The sequence below is a fragment of the Theropithecus gelada genome, chromosome 8 (assembly GCF_003255815.1).
Source record: "Theropithecus gelada isolate Dixy chromosome 8, Tgel_1.0, whole genome shotgun sequence".
NCBI lineage: Eukaryota > Metazoa > Chordata > Mammalia > Primates > Cercopithecidae > Theropithecus > Theropithecus gelada.
In genome coordinates, this window is record NC_037676.1 from 122,554,147 (window position 1) to 122,574,532 (window position 20,386).

At 40.5% G+C, this 20,386-nt stretch overlaps 1 protein-coding gene across 1 annotated transcript in view; it reads left to right on the plus strand.

Annotated features, from left to right (window-relative positions):
• The window catches only part of COL14A1 (collagen type XIV alpha 1 chain), a 242,278-nt gene extending 227,838 nt beyond the window's left edge, over positions 1-14,440 (plus strand). Inside the window, exons 46-48 of the mRNA XM_025394901.1 lie at positions 9,250-9,327; positions 11,407-11,562; positions 13,551-14,440. Of these exons, the coding sequence (XP_025250686.1) occupies positions 9,250-9,327; positions 11,407-11,562; positions 13,551-13,630 (314 nt within the window). The 3' untranslated portion in view covers positions 13,631-14,440. The remainder of the gene's footprint in view (positions 1-9,249; positions 9,328-11,406; positions 11,563-13,550) is intronic.
• Positions 14,441-20,386: the final 5,946 nt, after the last annotated feature.

The window sequence follows — 20,386 nt, forward strand, 5'->3', positions numbered from 1 at the left end:
TTTCTTTCTGTTCATTCTTTCTTACAATGAGGCTACCTTATCCCCGAAAACAAATTTTAATGTACCTTTTTCTTTTATTCCTCATAATAAATGAAATACAATAGTTATTTCATAAGTCATAACTAGTTTATAGTGTTGATAACCTCTTGGCTAGCTTTTTGACTGCCATTCCTCATTCACCCTTGAGCCCTGATAAAAACAAAGTCCCATGTGGATATTGTGCATTAATCCTGAGACATCATGGTGACAGATTACTGCCACGTGAACAATGTAAGCATTTCCTTTCAAGTTGTTGTCATGTAATTTAGCCAGAAAATCGTGACAAGTTTTCTGAGAAGGAGATTTGGTTATACTAGATAATAAAAAAGAGAGAGAAAGAAACTCCTTTTTTAAAAATGTAGGAATGTATTTTGTCATTTTCTAAATTTTCAAGCCTTGAACATAAGTAAAATGGAAATATAATGTAGTTTATATGATAAAACTAAAGTTGTTTGTATTAGCTGTGATAAACCATTTTTGGTGAATTTTTTGACATGGCTTTCAAAGCCATGACTGTAATAAGTTAATTATCAAAATGTATTTTTAGAGGAGGGTGAAAATATGCAGAGAAAAGATATATTCATTAATCCTTTCCATTTTCATTGTTCTAGATTTGACTTTGGCATTCAATTACTACGTAAATATGGCGAAGTAGTTTGACTTTCCTGAACTTCTTCGCTAGTTTGGAAAAACATGATGAGTATCCTTCATTTTGGATGTGTTTGTCCTTTTTTTTTTTTTTTTTTTTTAACTTTAACTTCTGGGATACACGTGCTGAACGTGCAGGTTTGTTACATAGCTATACATGTGCCATGATCGTTTGCTGCACCTATCGACCCGTCATCTAGATTTTAATCTCCCCATGCATTAGATATTTGTCCTAATGCTCTCTGTCCCCTTTTCCCCAACCCCCTGACAGCCCCCGGTGTGTGATGTTCCCCTCCCCATTTCCATGTGTTCTCATTGTTCAACTCCCACTTATGAGTGAGAACATAGTAATGGGTCTTTCATGCTGATCTTGAAGGGCTGTTGGTCATAACACATTTTGTTTTACATTCTGTAGACCCTGACCTCATCCCAATGCCTGGACACAGCTCACTTTTCTAAGAGTGGAGAGCATCGTGTCATTTTCCAGTTCTGCAAGGAGTGAAGACCAAGCTCCAATTTAAATATCATCAACTGGTTGACTATTCAAGCTGAATCTGAAATATTCATTTTTAAGCTATAGAAATTGGCTCCTTTTGCCACTAATTTTGAATAATTTATAATTTTCTTAATAGTCAAGAGTGGAAATAATATAATAGAAGGAATTATCAAATTTTATTTGATTTTTATTCCTCTTAAGAAGGAATAATCAAAATTTTGTAGCAGAAAGTAATAGATTGGCATTTGGTCTGACATTCTTATGTACCAGTGAGGTCGTAGTGTCAGTGGCAACACTGGGTGAACAAAAAGCCCGGATTCCTGATGCCTGATTTAATGCCCATTTTCTCCTGCCACTCACCTGCATTGCAAATGGTCAACCTGCAGGCTACACTAGCCTAGTGTGCACTGATGAACTTTGCACCTCATCTTCTCTCTCTCTCCACCCTTCTCTTTTTAACTTCCACTCTTCCTACTTCTCCTCGTTCCTTCCTACTGCACTTCCTCCCTCTTGCTGCCCAAATTTAGGTGAGTCTGTGGGCAAAATACCCAAGAACTCTCTACCTATACTGTCCTGTCTGATAGAGACTAATAGAAAGACCTGAAGTGCTAACCCCTTTGCCTTGATCTTGCTTTGGTTAGTGGATTCCTTTGACCATTGAGTGCCCCCACTTAATGATTCAAACTGTTTTCCTCTGGATTTTCTGTGGAACTAGCACAGGGTTTACTGGTAGAGCTGGGCTCTACAGGACTCCAGGCTGCCTTAACCAACGTATTGCCTTGTAGCACCCAGAAGGAGCAGATCCAGGTTTTGTGGAACCTGAAGCTTATGACTTGGGGTTCCTCTTGAAGAAAAAGAATACAAAGTCCGAACATAAAATTAAGTAGGAGGTACTGAAGGTGGCCCTTACAAGTTAGTGTCTCTCCATAGTCTGGCACACAAAGCTTGTCGTGCTCTGGACTAGACTATCCTTTTGTTCTATTGCCTGTGAAACAACCTGAAACTGCCAAAGCCATACCAAACCATTTCTGGTCCCCCAGGCATGTTCTGTTGTCTCTTACCTGCAAGCCTTTGCACATGCACGTTCGTCTGCCACCGTGCCCATCTGTCACTTCTTTAGCAGATAATGCCTGTTCTTCAAGACGTCATTTCAGGCTCAGCCATATTGGAAAGCCGTCTGGAATCCCCACAGGACCCTCAGTTCCGTGCTCTCATATTCTGCTGTAGCTGTGTTCACATTGCATTATAACTACTTGTTACTTGTCTGTGTTTCCTACTCCATGACAACCTGCTACATGCGGGAGGGGTGCTTTTGACTCTGGATTCCCAGTGGTTGATGTTGGGACTGGGCTAGGCAGTTTGTGTTGTTTGCCTTCTCCTGGCTTTAGCTCCATGGTGCTGTGTGTCCAGGCCCCTTTGCCCTCTGCTCTTTGGCAAGGTCAACCCAATGGGAAGCATTGATGAAGATTGGAGGGTACGAAGAAAGGCAAACCCCACCCCTGCCTCCTCTGCAACTCCAGTTGTAGCCACCACCCCTCTGCGCCCCTGCTTCTACTGGACAATCTCCCCCTCTGTTTCTAGATCCTACCCTGGGCTCTGGGCTCCAGTCACTTTTTTTTTTCTCAATGTCTGTACTCTCCTACGGGTAATAGTGGCTCCGTGTTGTTGCCAATTTGTAAGTTACACCTTTGCTTGGTTTCTAAGCTTTTCCATCATCCATGTTATCAAGTCTCTGTGTTAAATTCCAAATTTCCTCTGTCTGAAAGATCTAGAGTGGTTTGTATTTCCCTGGCTGAGCCCTGAATTATAAAGGCACAGTAGGTGGCCAGTTGTTACATGAAAAAGACAATGGGAAAAGGGACCTTTAGCAATCATTTGCAAGGCTCATTTACATATAAAACAACTACATGTTTTCCATCCCTGTCCACCTTAGCATAAGACATGCAGCCCCAGAAACTGGTACTAGTCATACAGACCAAACATGTAGAAATAGAAGAGCTTAACAAAATGCATACAGTACTTATTGAATTGAGTCCAGTTAATCTGCCTTCTTGTAACTAGGTGCTAGGTCCAGTATCTTGCACTTAGTAGGCATTCACACAAACATTGAGCGAAGAACAGACTGCACTTGCAATCCATCGCCAGCATATCCCAGGCAACAGACAGTATAATAACACAGCAAGCCTTGATCTATAATCTCCGTGACTTTTTGGTGCAATTACAATGGAAGCATTCCCCAGGCCTTGCATAGCTTCCTGGGCATAAGTCCTGGGAGTTCCTCAGAATGTCTGGGGATAAGGAAGGAGTGACTGTGCTCCAGAAGCAACAGAGACTGCAGGCTGGAGTGCGTGGTGTGGTCAGCAGGGCCATAAAGATGAATAAAATCTCCCGACTCAGAGGCCAAAAGGCCAAAGAAAATAGGAAACAGACAACCAAGGGCCAGTCCCTGGACATGTCAGTGTGAGCAGGATAAATCCCCTTAAAGTGAACTCCAAATCTTGCTCAGGGCAGACAGCAAGTATACAAATTGAGGAAAGCCGCTGAGGAAATGTGGTACTAAACACGGGGCTGACTGCTGAGCGTGAGGCCAGAGAGAGTGTGCAGACACATTTGGCAGGCGGTTTTGGAAGCCATACTATAGCAAGCAAGACAAGAGCGAGCCTTCAGGTCCAGCTTAGGATGGAGAGGCAGGGAGTGCCGTGGTTGAGCACAGAGGCTTCTGCGCCAATCTGCCTGGGTTGTGATTTTGGCTCTGTTATTTCCTACCTAAGGACAAGTGACTTACCCTCTCAGGATCCAGCTCTCTTTCAGGGTTATAGTAGTGCCTGCCCTTGTGGCTCTTGTGGAAATAACATGAGTTTGTTCATGTGAAGCAGCTGGCATCCGAAACCTAGTGAGATAATTTGTAGGCAGTGCTGATACACTCTCAGGTACATTTTTGATTTGTCAAAGCCTGCAATCAAATATTGTATTCCATTCATTCATCCATTGCTTTTTTTTTTTTTTTTTTTTTTTTTTTGAGATGGAGTCTGGCTCTGTCGCCCAGGCTGGAGTGCAGTGGCCGGATCTCAGCTCACTGCAAGCTCCGCCTCCCGGGTTCATGCCATTCTCCTGCCTCAGCCTCCCAAGTAGCTGGGACTACAGGCGCCCGCCACCTTGCCCGGCTAGATTTTTGTATTTTTTAGTAGAGACGGGGTTTCACCGTGTTAGCCAGGATGGTCTCGATCTCCTGACCTCATGATCCACCCGTCTCGGCCTCCCAAAGTGCTGGGATTACAGGCTTGAGCCACCGCGCCCGGCCATCCATTGCTTTAACAGATATTTCTTGAGTGTTTAATGTGTGACTGGCACTTGGAATATAAGGAAGATCTAAAACAAACAAGTCCCAGATTTTGTGGGCCAGAAAACGAAAATATTGGCAAGTCAGTATTAGGTTAGCAGTGAGGGAAAATCAGGTAACCTGAAATGGTTTCTGATGAGACTCTGAAGAATGAATGAATATGACAAATGTACCACTCTGATGGGGGATGTTGTACAATGAGTGAGGTTATGCATTTGTGGGAGCAGGGTGTATATGAGAAATCTCTGTGTCTTTTACTCGGTTTTACTGTGAACCCAAAACTTCTCTAAAAGATAGTCTATTAGAAAAAGAGAGAGAAGGAAGAGGAGGAGATGGAGGAATGGGGACTTCTTTCTGATGATTCTAAATATTATTTTTGTTACTCTACAGAAAACTAAGGGTTTTTTAATCTTGGCTAAATCATATTTTTGTGAAGTTAGATCTTTATTTATATTAGCTGTGCTCATTTTAAAAATTGCAGTACCTCAAACTTAACTGGAGCCAATTATATTAATCTCTAAGAGGCACTAGTAGTTGATATCACCACCACACAAGCAACTTGTTAGAAAAAGCAGTGTTCACATAACCGAGGTGTGTGAAAATGAAGCTTCAGCCTAAGGAATTTTGTCTGTTGATTTTTCAAAAATATGCCTGCTTATAATGGGCAGCTGAACTATTCACAATAGCAAAGACGTGGAACCAACCCAAATGGCCATCAGTGATAGGCTAAAGCAAATATGGTACATATACACCATAGAACACTATGCAACCATAAAAAGGAATGAGATCATGCCCTTTGCAGGGACATGGGTGAAGCTGGAAGCCATCATCCTCAGCAAACTAACACAGGAACAGAAAACCAAACACCGCATGTTCTCACTCATAAGTGGGGGCAGTGAGAACACAGGGACACAGGGAGGGGAACATCACACACTGGGACTTGTCGGGAGGAGGGGCAAGAGGAGGAAGAACATCAGGACAAGTAACCAATGTGTGCGGGGCTTAAAACCTACGTGATGGGTTGATAGGTGCAGCAAACCACCATGGCATACATGTACTTGTGTAGCAAACCTGCACGTTCTGCACATGTAGCCGAGAATTTAAAAGTAAAATAAAGTTTAAAATAATAATAATGGGAAGTTGAGTATTGGTCTAGGCATTCAATTCATTTTGTCTTCCAGTATTTGTTGGGACACCTAAGAGTGGCTGTGGACTGACACTGGAGAGATAAGTGAGGCACGGCTCCAGCAGTCAAGAGTCCTATAGTTTTGGGGCCATGTGGGCATGAGAATAGGTAATGCAGTGGAATGCACAGTACCAAAGGAGCACAGTTACTAAGAAAGCAAAGAATTCCTTCACTCAGTCATTCTTTCATCTGTTACTTCACTCAACAAATATTTGTGAGTTATATATTATGTGGAAGACATCATATTTATACACTGGGGATATTTACACATTGGGGATATAGCCGTGGAATAAGATAAATATTCCTTGCCCTCTTGTGTCTGTCATGGTTCTGCCTACTCTGGTTATAGAGAAGTTTTGAGTTGGGTCTTAAAGAATGAGGAGAAGTTATGGAGGCAGACAAGGTAAAGGGCATTTCGAAAGAAGGAAATTAGCATTTGGGAGTCCCATGAGTCTCCTGAGTCTCAGTGTTTTTGTGGAAGGGACACTGGCACGTCGCACTGGTGACCCCACCTCAGCACCAAGTGGCCCCACCTTGGGTCTGTGCAAAGGAGATCTATGATGGGCCATGACTGGGTTTTGTCTGTGAAAAATGACTTTATACCCAGGCTCCACTGTCCTCAGGCATCTCATGGATAGTCACAGGTTGATGTTTTAGGACATTTGATTTCCCTCCTTTTAATTAGGTCCTACAAGGCTTATCAAAAATATATCCAGATCTATTTTTAGAGATCTGAAGTCTCTACACTTAGCCTTTGATCTCAACCGTCATCTAAGGTACTTAAATACTAATTTTTAACAAGATTGCTTCACTCCAAAAAATGGCCTACAACCAAGTTCAGTTGTCATGGACATGAACGTTCCTTCAGTATGAGAACCATAAGTGGATATGTGGACAAATATTAATGTATTCACCTAAATGTAGTTTGTAATATAATACCTTGAAGAATAATAAAATCAGCCAGGCGTGGTGGTTCACGTCTGTAATCCCAGCACTTTGGAAGGTTAAGGTGAGTGGATGGATCACTTGAGGTCAGGAGTTTGAGACCAGCCTGGCCAAAATGGTGAAACCTTGTCTCTACTAAAAATATAAAAATCAGCCAAGCATAGTGTCACACACCTGTAATCCTAGACACTCAGGAAGCTGAGGCAGGAGAATCGCCTGAACCCAGGAGGCGGAGGTTGCAGTGAGCTGAGATTACACCACTGTACTCCAGCCTGGGTGACAGAGTGAGTGAGACTCTGTCTCAAAAAAAAAAAAAAAAAAAAAAGGAAAAAGAAAAAAAGAATAAAATCTAAAATTCCTTGTTCATATATAATTGTGTCTTTAGGCATTTTCCTTTTCCTTTTGTAAGACATTTCGAGGGCTGGAATTTTTTTTCAAAATGTTTTTGTGAGGCTCTTTCTCTCTTCTTACCTCGACATATGTTACAGATAATATCTGATTCCATTTATTTTTCTCTGTGTAATGAGAAAATTAAAACAACCAGATTTTCTATTCCCAATCTTCCCTACCTCGTACTTTCTTTATGAGTGAGCAAAAAACAAGTCAGGAAACTATTATCAGGGGATTAGTCCCAAGAATACTTCCCCAGATGTCCTCTTCTCCCTGATCTATGTCTTCTTGTGGAGAGTTAAGCATTAGGAGCCATCCTGTTAAAGATGATCCTGCACCGTGAGGTCGTGAGAGGCCACTGAGTCACCACGCTCTTAATCAGGAACAGCCTGGTGTTAGTCATCAGTATATTTTATTATGTTCTAGTTCTTTCAAAATTACTTGTTCCCTGTTGGCAAAGTGACTCCAGTTCAAGCAGAAGAAGAAGGATTCTCGGCTAAATTCCCAGATGCACACTGGGGCACAAGCACTTACAAGTGAAGTAGCACCTCTCAGCTAAAAACTACAAACTCTCATTAGCTACTAAACTAATACCTGGGAGGTTTCTACAGCATGGCTTTCTGTCTGAACAACTTGATTAGCAATTGAGCATTAAATATTGATGAGTCAGAGTTACCCGTGTGCTTTTAAAACTCAGATGAGATGGTATTTTTACTTTTGAGAAATCGTTGTTTTCCTTATGGGCTCCTAAGAGAAGAACCAGGCCCTAAACAGAAAGTCACAGGCATGGTGGTTAGTAACCTGGGCTGTCATGGAGGTACTGGTCTTTTGTAAGCTCAGATAGCACCATCAAGGTGACATGCAATAGGATTGGGTGTTTGGGAATTCTAGCAATGAGTAGACCAACCTGGATGACTCCTAGTAAAGAAGAAGAGCTTTTTAAAAGAGATGCCAGGCTATGTCTTGACTACAAGAGATCATTACTGGGAGCACAAAAGATACCAAAGCTGCAAGTTAGGAGCAACCATTATATGTGCAGTGTAAAATCCAAAAACCAAAACCTGTTAGTTCCTCACCAGAGTCTTCTTTACCAATGATTTCCAGAACAAATCATACATCAATGCTTTTCTTTCTGGAAGTTATCAAGTAAGATGTTAAAAGTGATTATTTTCAAGTGCTAGCATCTTGCTTGTTGCATCTTCTAATTTGTTGACAGTGAATATGCATTACATTTAAAGTAAACAAATAGTTATTTGTAATTTTAAAAAATTGCAAAGCCTTTCCATGCCTGCTACCTGTCAAATTGGCCATTTTTCGTTTATTGATGTTTCCTCCTAGGCTTTGCCAATTCAGCATAATTTCTCAGTAGGTATAATTAAACAGAGATGCTGTTCTGCATGCTGCTATTTCAAAGCATTGTTGTACATGAAATACAGACAGCAAAGATCTTCCGTGATGTAAGCCAGGGTAACCCAGACCCCAGTCTAATGCAACCTTACCTTGGGCCTCAATATAGGTGCTCTCGCCTTTGAAGTGATCTTGTGATAGGACCTGTTTAGATAATGAGGTGTCAGAGTATATGTTTCTTTGTGTTTGCTTGTGAAAATGTATACTTTGTTAATAGCACTGTAAATTATAAGAGGTCCACTCCATGGAAAAGAAACATGAATAGATTTAGATTTTTATGGGGCTGAATCAGCCAAATCAAACACAGGCTTTCCCGAAGCTTCCAAGTTTTAATGGAAACTCACGCTCTTCAGAATGTTGCTGCCTAATTATAATTCATGCCTTTTGCAGATACATTACAGGGTGGACCAAAAGGAAAATGTTAGACGTGTTCACTTGTGATTTCTATTGTGTTACTTGTGGAGTGCCAGCTGCATAAGTCCAGTGGCCTGGTGCGTGCAAAGACAAGGACCAGTTCTTGGCAGGCTGTGTGACTTCAGTAGGAAGGAGAAAGAGAGACTGGCAGAGTAGCAGATACAGACCACACACTCAAATACAGAACCAGACTTCAACATGTGATTCTCCATACGCTACCAGTGTCAGAATTTAATTTAAAAGTCCTGTGGTACTCATAACCCCAAACCAACCCACTTCATTGTCTTCATCAGAGAAGCACTTTTGAACTCCAGAAAAATGGAACTACCAAGATCTTTTTTCAAAAAGAACTTTAAACATTTTTTTAAAAATTATTTTAAACAGGTCTAACTGGTGTCAAGGGAGAAAAAGGAAATCCAGGCGTTGGAACCCAAGGTCCAAGAGGCCCCCCTGGACCAGCAGGTAAATCTTCCTTCCTAAAAGAAACTGCAAATGTACATTTTTATATTCACTTGGCATTGCAGTGGAGGAAAATGGTCATCTTACATCCTAGTATGTAACTGAAATGGCTGTATTTCGTATTTGTTTTATTGGGAGGCTTCTTTGTTAATAATGATCCTCGCAATATACAAGCCCAAAAAGTTAGAGCATATTCTGGGATCTTATTGTTTGTGTGAATTAGGGTAGGACAGACTATGCTATAGTAACAAATACATCCCAAATGCTTAGTGGCTTTATACAATAAAGCTTTATTTCACACTCACACAAAGTTTCATATGAGTAAGGTAGCTCTCTTCCATCTCAGAACCCATGACCTCTGTAGTGAATCATGTAGCCTCCAAGAGAAAGATAAAGAAGGCACATCGGGCTGGGTGTGGTGGCTCCCTCCTGTAAGCCCAGCATTTTGGGAAGCTGAGACAAGAGGATCACTTGAGGCCAAGAGTTTGAGACCAGCCTGGGCAACGTGACGAAACCCCATTTCTACAAAAAAATACAAAAATTTAACCAGGTGTGGTGGCATGTGCCTGTAGTCCCAGCTACTTGAGAGGCTGAAGCAGAGGGTCACATGAACTCTGGAGGTTGAGGCTACAGTGAGCCATGATGGCACCACTGCACTCCAGTCTGGGTGACAGAGGGAGACCCTGTCTCAAAAAAAAAAAAAAAAAAGAAGTCACATCAGTCTCAACTTCCTCATCAGAATGAGATGTCACTTCCATTCACATTTTATTGTCTGGAACTAATCACCTAGCCCCAGCTGAACTGCAAGGCAGACACAACATCTAGAGAAATACAAGGCTATTTGGTGAGCACTAGTATTTCCTGCCATGGTAATCTTACTGAATGAGTTCTGTAGAAGTTTTGAGTTTTGTGTTTTATGTGCTTTTAGAATGGTCTCCAGATGATCAGACTTTATATTAGAATTATTATAATTTGCAATCTTATTATAATATATATTTATAATGTCAGTCTTAGCCACATTGAGTAAAGTGCTTTACAGATTTTTCTTTCCAGTCTAGTAAGGATTTTGGAAAATACTTTCTCTGAGGGAGGTTCCTAATGCAATAGATTCATTTTGAGTGTAAATATTTCTGTTATTAGAGACAATGTGAGGAACTGATATAACATTACACATTATACAGAATGGGTGGTGGGTGAGTGCTGATTGAGGAGCTGAATATATGAGAGCCACCACGCTATTCAAATAGAAGGTGATACTTCTTCCTACTTTTCATTTCAGTTCCAGTTGAGAAATTCCATTATAGTTGAAGAATGCCTTTTCAACACTGTTGGAACCCAGGCCTAAAAACAAACAAGCATACAAGCCAAAAAACTCTCATACTGACAAATTTCTTCGATTCACAACAATTTTAATCCTCCTATTTTTACTCAATCTGAATTCTCAATTAATGTAAACTAGCTTAAAGAAATTTTGGATTAGTATATTGGGTCGAATTTCAAACTCGTCATTGGTCCCCTCCAGGACAATTTCACACTCATACAAATTTACTTTAATTATCTAGGGCCATCAACCGGTACTGAATTACATAGCTATTCTAACTGTTGATGAGGTTGAGCTTTAATTATCTGGGACCATAAACTGGTACTGAATTGCATGGCTATTCTAACTAGATGATGAGGATGAGCTCTGAGTGTGTTCATGTTTGCGTCTGTGTGTGTGCACACCCATAGATTGGGTTCATAAGGAACTGCATTGGGAAACAAAAGCTCCAAAAAGAAAATAAGGTTGAAAATGGAATGTTTCTTTCCCTTTAATATCCAAGAGGTAATAGAAAAAATACATTTTGCCTCCTAGTTTCCTGAGCTGATTAAGAGCATTGACCTCCAGGAGGATAAGTGATTACACTATGATCCTCTGCCTAGGGAATCCAGTCTAAGAAAAAGAACTCAATGAGTAGAAAGACGTTGTCCTAATTGTCCTGAAAGTTGCTTCTTCTAAGAGTTAGTTTACTTCTTGGTTGTCTCAAAACTCACCCTGTTGTGGCAAAAGACCAACTGTTTTTGTCTGTGGGTACTTCTTAGGACCTTCAGGGGAGAGTCGGCCTGGTAGCCCTGGGCCCCCTGGCTCTCCTGGACCAAGAGGCCCCCCAGGTCATCTGGGGGTTCCTGGACCACAAGGTCCTTCTGGCCAGCCTGGATATTGTGACCCCTCATCATGTTCTGCCTATGGTGTGAGAGGTAAGTGTCACAAAAAGCCCCTCTTTTGGGCTTTGATCAATGTTTCACTATGCTTACTACCAAAATGGGAAGATAGTGCTATGAAAAAAGTTAAATTGGTTATGAATGGGAAGCAGAACTTGAATGCCTCGCTTCCTTAAATTATCCCAGACATTTTCTATAAAGTGCAAATTGCTATAGAGGCTACTCCCTTAAAAACCTTAAGAGCAAATTCAAAATAACAGCATATCTAAGTCTTCCTCACTTCCAAATGATGACCTACATAGAGTTGACCTCTGACTTCATGTTTAGCACATTTAGAGGACATGGCCGAACATTCTTTCAGAGTCTTCATTCTTATGTGACAGCTGTGATGTGGCCAAGATGTCTCATAAAATTTTGCTCTTGGTTTGGGGAAATGTCAAACTTAGAACTTCGCCTGTAATTAAGAGGGTCCTTAGATTATTTTCTTTTTTTTTTTTTTCTTTTTTTTGAGATGGAGTCTCGCTGTGTCGCCCAGGCTGGAGTGCAGTGGCCGGATCTCCGCTCACTGCAAGCTCCACCTCCCGGGTTTACGCCATTCTCCTGCCTCAGCCTCCCGAGTAGCTGGGACTACAGGCGCCCGCCACCTCGCCCGGCTAGTTTTTTGTATTTTTTTAGTAGAGAGGGGGTTTCACCGTGTTAGCCAGGATGGTCTTGATCTCCTGACCTCGTGATCCGCCCGTCTCGGCCTCCCAAAGTGCTGGGATTACAGGCTTGAGCCACCGCGCCCGGCCCCTTAGATTATTTTCAATGATCTCTTGCATACCACTTGCATTTAGGTGCATTTAAGCACCATACTTTAGGTGACCAAGGATAGTTGTGAGAGGAAACAAAAGTCATCCTGTCCTTGCCTTATCACTAACTACTGGACTAAAAGAATATCCTTCCTAAAACATCTGCAGTGTGCATGCTGGTGTGCTGTGCAATGACCCCTTTTCTGACATCGTCGCTGTTGGAAGCATCAAGAGAGAGGCTGAGGCACTGCTGTGGGGCCATGAACTTACTAGTTAATGGATTTAAAATTTTCTGCTTCAGTAGAAATTTAACCTTATTTATCAGAGGAATTGGTCAACAAAGTTTTGCTGATGTGTTTTTCTCTGTTCATCTTTTCCCTCCCTGTTCTCTCAAATACTCCTATCCCTTATTAAGATCTGATCCCCTACAATGATTACCAGCACTGAAGTGGAAATCCTCCACTCTGGTTACATTGGCCCCGGGCATTTGGCTATGGAAACAGAACTGTCCTGTCGACCACCACCACCACCAAGCCCCTGCCCCTAACAATGGACACCCTGCTTCCCTGCCTCTTCTTCATCCCTGCCTTCACGCTTTCAAATCTCTTGCTCACTCTGCTCCAAACATGATGGAGTGATAACGTTGGAACTTAACCAAATCATATATGTCTATTTTAATAGACACTGACTGCTCCATGTCAGCCTGGATAGAGGTATATGATCGTGTGCCAAGAAGTTATCCCAGACTCCCCTGTGTGACAGCTCCGTAATAAAGTTACTTAACTGTGCCTCCTCCTCCTTCCTCTCCCCACACAGGATGGATGGGCATCTTTCTGCTTGACCACCCTACTCTCCCTTCCTCCCCTGATCACCTCCCCTCCCTGCTCTCCTCTGGTGATGGACTTCTAACATGAGATTGTTTTTTAAAATTTCTATTTCTTTTATAATTTTGCTGAGTTTTCAGGGTTTCTTCTGTAAATAAAACGTTTAATATTTAAATAGTTGGCTTTGATTCTAATTTTCTAACAATTTCTGTAATGTATCTTTCCCTTCGTCTGTTTACTAACTGTCTGAAATCTTATGGGGAAGGTACAAGGGGCGTGGTGGATTAAGATACCCACTGCTTTTTACCCAGCAGGATATCTCTGTGTCTCTAAGGACCCAGGTGAGGGGAGAATATCAATTTATGATTCCTGGGTGCAGCAAGTCCCCACCCCCACTTTTCCTCTTTAGCTCCCCATCCAGATCAGCCAGAGTTCACCCCTGTCCAAGACGAGCTGGAAGCCATGGAACTGTGGGGCCCCGGAGTCTGATAGCCTCAGAAGAAATTGAAAGACCAACTGCAAGAACTCTTAAGGCATCTTGTTTGAGAAAATGTTGTTATGTGGTTTGTATGCTCCTTTGGTGGGGAGGGGGCGGGCCTCATTTCAGCAGCCTAAATCTCCTCCTTGGATAATGTTAATATTATTGTTATTATTAACAAAAAATATATATATTTTTAAAAAGTTCCCTTAATCTATGACATGGTAGAAATGATTTCGCTTTGGTGTTTTCATGGCATGTCAGATAATTTGTTTTTCCAGAGAAGAGAGCTCAAAGAGGAATTGGGAAAAATAAATTGAACTCTGAAATCTTCTCTCTCAAGTCCTGAAATGAACAGATATGATTGTGTTTGAGGGAAATAATATGCCCGCAGCAAGAAAAGAATTCAAAGAGGTTCAAAGAATATGTCACTTACTCCTACTTGCTATAGGAATAACCTTGCTGATAAGAAAAAAAGGGACATAATTGGACAAACTACCTCTTGCTTAATTGATATGTCCAACTCTGAGATCAGTTGGTAACTGGTTTCATGGGTATCCAAAAATCAGCATTTGGATATAATCTTTCTGAATTTAGTAATTTAAAAAATAGATTTAGTTTTTCAGTGGTTTTAACTCGTGAAATAATGACTTTCCACCAACTCTGATGCAAAGAGATATAATTTTAATGAACAATTTATCCAGCAGTGTGTTCCAGGGGTTGCCTCTCCTTATCTACAGGGATTACTTTGTACATGCAGATAAGTTTTCGCAAACCTACTTCCATTTTCTTTTGTAAGCAAATAAAACTTTGAAACAATGTATGTGGATTCTTTTTTCTGCATTTCTAAGTATCACCTTAAGCTTTTGTAGTCTCAACTGAGTGTCCTCCAGAAAGACAACAGTTGTCTTCCTTTAGGTAAGCATTCAAACTCTCATTCATTTGTTTACTCATTCGTTCATTCATTCATTCTGAGTGCAGTAGAAAACAGAAGAAGCAGTTGACTTGGAACTAAGAGATTAGCAACATTTTAATATTCATTTATAATCTACCAGGCAGTAAAGAGCCTGCAAATGCATGACCTCTGCTAAATAAGTGTTTACCAATAGTTCACTGAGGAGCCCACCTATCTTCTGATATTGAGGAAAGCCTAAAAACCCCTAGAATGCAGAGTGGAAATGAGGTTGAATCGAATAGACTCTAACCCTTAAACCGTACTTTGTCCTTTGCTCACAAAGGAAAAATCTAGGTATTTGAGAAAGATTTGAGTTCTATTATGTGCTAGTTGAAATAGAAACAAAAGAGAACCATAAATTTAATATGTGCTCCTTCTCCTCTGTAACATCTCTCTAGTAAAGCTAACTTTAAAAAGTGGGGATGGGATCATTTACAACTAGAAGCTGGATTCTTTCTGGATCAGGAAAAGGCTGACACGAAGAATGGCGTCTGTCTGATCACCAGGTTCTCTGACTTTCTGTCCTTCTCATAATCTCCTGATCTTTGGAGATGAAAGAAGACTTCATCTGAAGGATTCAAACAATCTACTTGTGTACCTTTGATGGGGTGGGGCGGGGGCGGGGGGCGGGTCTAAACCGGTTTTTTTGGTGTCTTTGCAGGGAATGAAAGAAGACAATGAGTAGATAACCAGCAGCCATTTCCTTTCAGTTATGGTATATGATTCTGCCTGAGAAAGCAGGATTTATGGGAAGGAAAACTTGTCTAAGGCCCTTCAAGACGGCCTGACCCAGAGTCACCTAAGAGAACTCTTCCAACTTAAATGATTGGGGTGTGTGATCAGTTGCTTCTTACGCTGTGTCTCAGATTTCCTAGTCCATGACATTTAATAGTGAGTATAGAGTAGGATATTCTATACATTTTAGTATTTGGCCCTTGGAAACAAAGTTTAATACCATGTCACTCAGAAGACTGTCAAAGTTTGCTTATAAATGGTAAAGTATACACTACCAGAGATTCTAATCCATTCACATCATTCTTGAGTTGTGCAAATACACTTGGCTTTGATTTCACTTGGTGATCTAAATTTGTTTATTTAAGCTGTAAGAAAGTTACATTAATTTGGAATGTGTCATCACTTGGATGCAGTATATCAGATTTTTATTTAGTAAAATGTTAAAAATAAAAAGTGTAACTCAGATTCTGGATGTTCGAGTTTACAATACATTGCCTGTAATAAAAACTGATTCTGAAATGCATTTTTCTTGACTTACTTTGGCAGAAATATACTTGTATCTTAATTTATAGTTGATAAGTTTATACCGTTTTCTAAAAGTAATAAAGCATCATTTCATAAAAAATACATTACTCTTCAGAATTCTCATCACATTTGTTACAAACTCTCTATTTCTTTTGGCAATAGTCATTTTAGGGTAGTATTTTATATTTCAAAAGACCCCAATTTAATTCTAGAACAACTTTTTTTTTTTTTAACCTCTTCTGCCCCAACCCATCTTTCCATATCAAATATTACTGTGAACCAGGCAGTGTTTTCGTTCTGGGGATAAAACCATCAACAAAAGAGATATGGGCTCTGCCCTCATGGGGCATCCTTTCTGTTGCTGGAAAAAGACAGGAAACATGTGAACACACAAGCAAAATTAAGTATTAGACAACATCAGGTGCGTTCAGGGTGGTATGGCCATAGACAAATTAATTACCAATCATGAAGAATATGAAAGACACAGATAAGGTCCTAAGACAGGAATAACAATGGAGGAATAAACATCTGCTTCCATTTGGGTGGGAGGGGCTGACGTTTAAGTAGAGACATGAAGATAAGAAAAGGTGTGGGAGATGAATTCAATCCCAGGGTTTGTCAAGTACGAAGGCCCTTTGTCAGCAAGGTAGGTGCCATGTTCAGGGAATTACAAGCAGGCCGGTTGGCAGGAGAGTGAGTGGAAGAGTGAACAAAATAAGGCTGAAGAGCAAAGCAAGGGGGACTGTATGTGTGAAGTTAGTGATGTGCATTTTATTTTATTAATAAATTTCATTAGGAGCAACTGAGGAGCTGCAAACAGAGGAATGACACCATCAAGTGTCTGTTTTAAGTCAGCAAAGGGAAAATTGCTGTTTCATGGGATCACACTGCTGTGTTTATGTTCTGAAGTTGTCACTGTGCAGTTACTATCGGCCAAGCCTATCCCAGGAGCTTTAAAGTTGTATCAGTTAGGTTGGGCTAGGCTATACAGTGGTAATAATCCCTAACATCTCAGGAGCTTAGCACAATACACACTTCCTTCTTGCTCACCCAAGAGAGCAGGGCAGCTGTCTGCCACATCTGGGCTCAGTGTTCCACACTGCTTCTGCCTCGGACACTTCCATGTCAACATGCACTCCAGTCATCACCAAGGCAAGAGGAGAGAGAACTTGGAGACTCGTTGCCCCACGCTTCCTTCAGAAGTGACACACATTATTTTCACTCATGGATCTTTGGCCTAAGTAAATCACATGACCACATGCAATGGGGCGGTGAAGTACAGCCTTCCCATGTGCTAGGAGACAGAAGAGAACCAGAAATATTGGCAAGAAACAATAAAATCTACCACTTACGTTTTAACTCATCTGAACCTCCCAACAACCCAAGATCTAGTCCACTATCATCCTGATTTGCCCAGTAAAGAGACGAAAGCACCAAAAGTTAAGTTACTTGCCCAAAGACACATAGTTAGAATTCACAGAAGCTCTAGCTCAAGACATCCACTCCTAACCTCTAGATTTCTCTGCCTTACATATTGGGGACGCTTCAATTTTAACAGCAAAAAGGGGTAGAGGTAGGGCTCATTAAAGCGCAGACCCCTGAACTCTGAAGAATGCCCACAGATTCTGTGTCAGTTGTCTGAGTTGAGAACTAGATAGGTGCATTTTCTTATTTTTCAACCAAGCACCTCGGTGATCCGTAAGCCACAGCTATTAAAACACTATTTTGAGAGCATTCTGGTTGCATGGTGGAGAATGAGTTGGAGGGGATCATAGCAGATGAGAAAACATTAGTTACGCCATTGTAGTGAACCAGTGGTAGATAATGGAGAACTGACCTAAGATAATGGAAATAACGGGGCTTATTAATCAACTGGAAATGGAGGCAAGGAAAGGAAAACAGGTAACTCACGTTTCTGGCACAAGCAACTGGGTGGATTGAGATAATATTTATCCTGTTGGGAATTACAGATTTGGGGCAATGAGGCTTAAGACTTCACTTTACAAGATAAACTGAGCATGAGGTGTCTAACAGGCAAGTTGGAGCTTGGGAGAAAAATCAATGCTAGAGATGAATTTAGGAGTCATCAGCATGTAGAGTGTATTTAAAGGCTATACAGACTATGGGGTGGGGGTAGGGAAAATGAATGGGCTTATCTGGGGGAATTTCTTGCCTTCTGTTATCCTTTTTTTCATTTTTGTGTCAACAAATTCTCCAACTTCGTAATTAGTATTTTAATTTTGAGGAAGTATATTTAAATAGGTATCTTAACAAAACACTTTCCAAACTAGAGCCATAATGAACTCATTGTGCCTGTTCTCTCTTGTTTCTATATCTTTGACATGCTTTTTCTTCCACATGGAAAGTCCCTCTTCTCTGCCCCACCCTAGTTTCAATGACCTGCTTAAACTCGTACTAAATTTTCAAGACTCACCTGAGGCTCCCCTTCCTGTGTCAAGCCTTTACTAAACTCCACCACGACCATCTTGACAACTACGACACTGCAGCCCCCTTTACCAGCTAACTCTTTAACCTCTCTTCTCCCTTACAATGTGCATTCTTTAAGGGGTCTCAGACTGATCAGAGCATGCTTGACCCTTGACAGCTGCTCAATAAATGTTTGTAGAATTCTATTAAGAAGCATCTCATCCTAGCACAGTTTCATCTATATTCTGGGCCAAATCACATACTCTGCTTATAGCAGGAAAACTTTTCTCTCAGTATAAGGCAGAAAATTTGGGAGACAGGAATAAAGCCTGGAAGTGAATGATAAGCTTCTATAGCTTTCAAATTCAGATCTAGTAAATGTTCCATAATGTAAGGGAAGTATGTAAATCTTGTCTTCTGATAAATTTATTCATTCATGTATTCATGTATTCATCCATCTCTCCATGCATGCATGTGTTCATCCATCAAACTTTTAACCAGGCTCTGCCATGAGTTCAGCCATGTGTTGGGGTCCCAGAAAGGAAGAGATGAATAGAGTGACATAGGAGCTCCCTAATTTTCTGCTCTAAGTTGAAGCAGGAAAGATGACTTGGAGCAGATTGTGAAAGATCTTCTATCCCATGTTGAGATTTTTATCTGAGGGAACAGGGGCAATGAATATCTTAAGCAGATGAGTGACCTGATTAGAATTATTATTTTGGGGTACAATTTTTATAGAAAGTACAAGATACACTGGGGTGGGAAAAGATTGAGGAAAGAAAAAGACGTTTAACAAAGACCTCCTCTATGTTAGCTTCTGTTCTGGGCGCTTTATAGGAAGTTGATTTTTACAAATTAAGGTAGGTGTTACCTTTTTTTCTTTCCTTTTTTGCAAATGCTGAAACATGGAAGGTAAGTAACACATCCAAGGTCACATACAAACACAGAAGAGGCAAAGCAGGGATTCTAACCATTGGTTTGTTCCCAAATTTCATGCAACCTCCCGCATATGTACTGTGCTGCCTGCTGTGGTCATTCAGATGGTGATAGCCTGGACCACAGCACTGCAGTGGACAAAGAATAGGAAGCACAAGCTTTGAGGACTATTGAGGAAGGATTCTGGGCAGAACTTGATGACTGATGGGATCTGGGGTAGTGACATGAGGAAGGAAAGAACGGCTTCATGATTTCAAGTTTGGAAGATTGGTTGAATGGTAAGTCCATTAAGGGAGAGAGAAATTTGAGCAGGGGAGAGGGAATGATTTGAGAATGACATGTTGGCTTTGATTTTTTTTTTTTTATTTTCTGAGTAAGTAGATTATTAGTAGCAGATAGGAACTTAAGAAGGATGAAACAGAAAGCAGTGATTTTGGATGTCTAATTAAGCTGTGACAGCAGGACAAGGATTAATCCCCTTGGGCCTGTCCCCAACAAAAGGGGCTGTTCAAATGCAGAATGGAGGTTTCCAAGGTATGAACCAAACTATTTGGTTTAAAAAAAATCACAACTTTTCACTCTAATTTGATGTGGCATCAGAAACATTAATGGAAAGTGTTCATTTGTGCTAAACATATTAGGAGTTTAGAAAACTCCTTTGCCACAAAGTCCTAGTTATGTCTATACTCTTTAGAATAACTCTATTATCAACAAAAATTAAGTAAATTTTACTTAAATGTTAATGCTTAAAAGTTTTACATTGTTTGAGAAATATTTTGCAACAAGTATGTGCTCTCAGAAGCTTAAGATTTTACTAGAAAATCATAAAAGATTTTAGAATAAAATTCTGCTTTACAAATAATCTGTTGCCCTTTAAGTATCATCATTATTATTAATGATCTGGAATGAGTGAATAAAAATGAGTCACTGACAGTTAGAAAGATGGTAGGCAATGATAATTTTGAAAGCAGAATAACAGGCAATAGAGTAAATTCATTATCAGGAGTGTTGGAATGATTCTCTTGTTTAGGTAGCATTTATAAATGCATAAATGCTACTCATGGTTTAATTTTTCTCTGTATCTTACTATGTAACAAAAAGTATATGCTGGCATGAAAACTACATTTTGTTGTTTGTTTCTTTGTTTCTTTGTTTCTTTGTTTAATTTCATTTAATCTTATTGATTTTT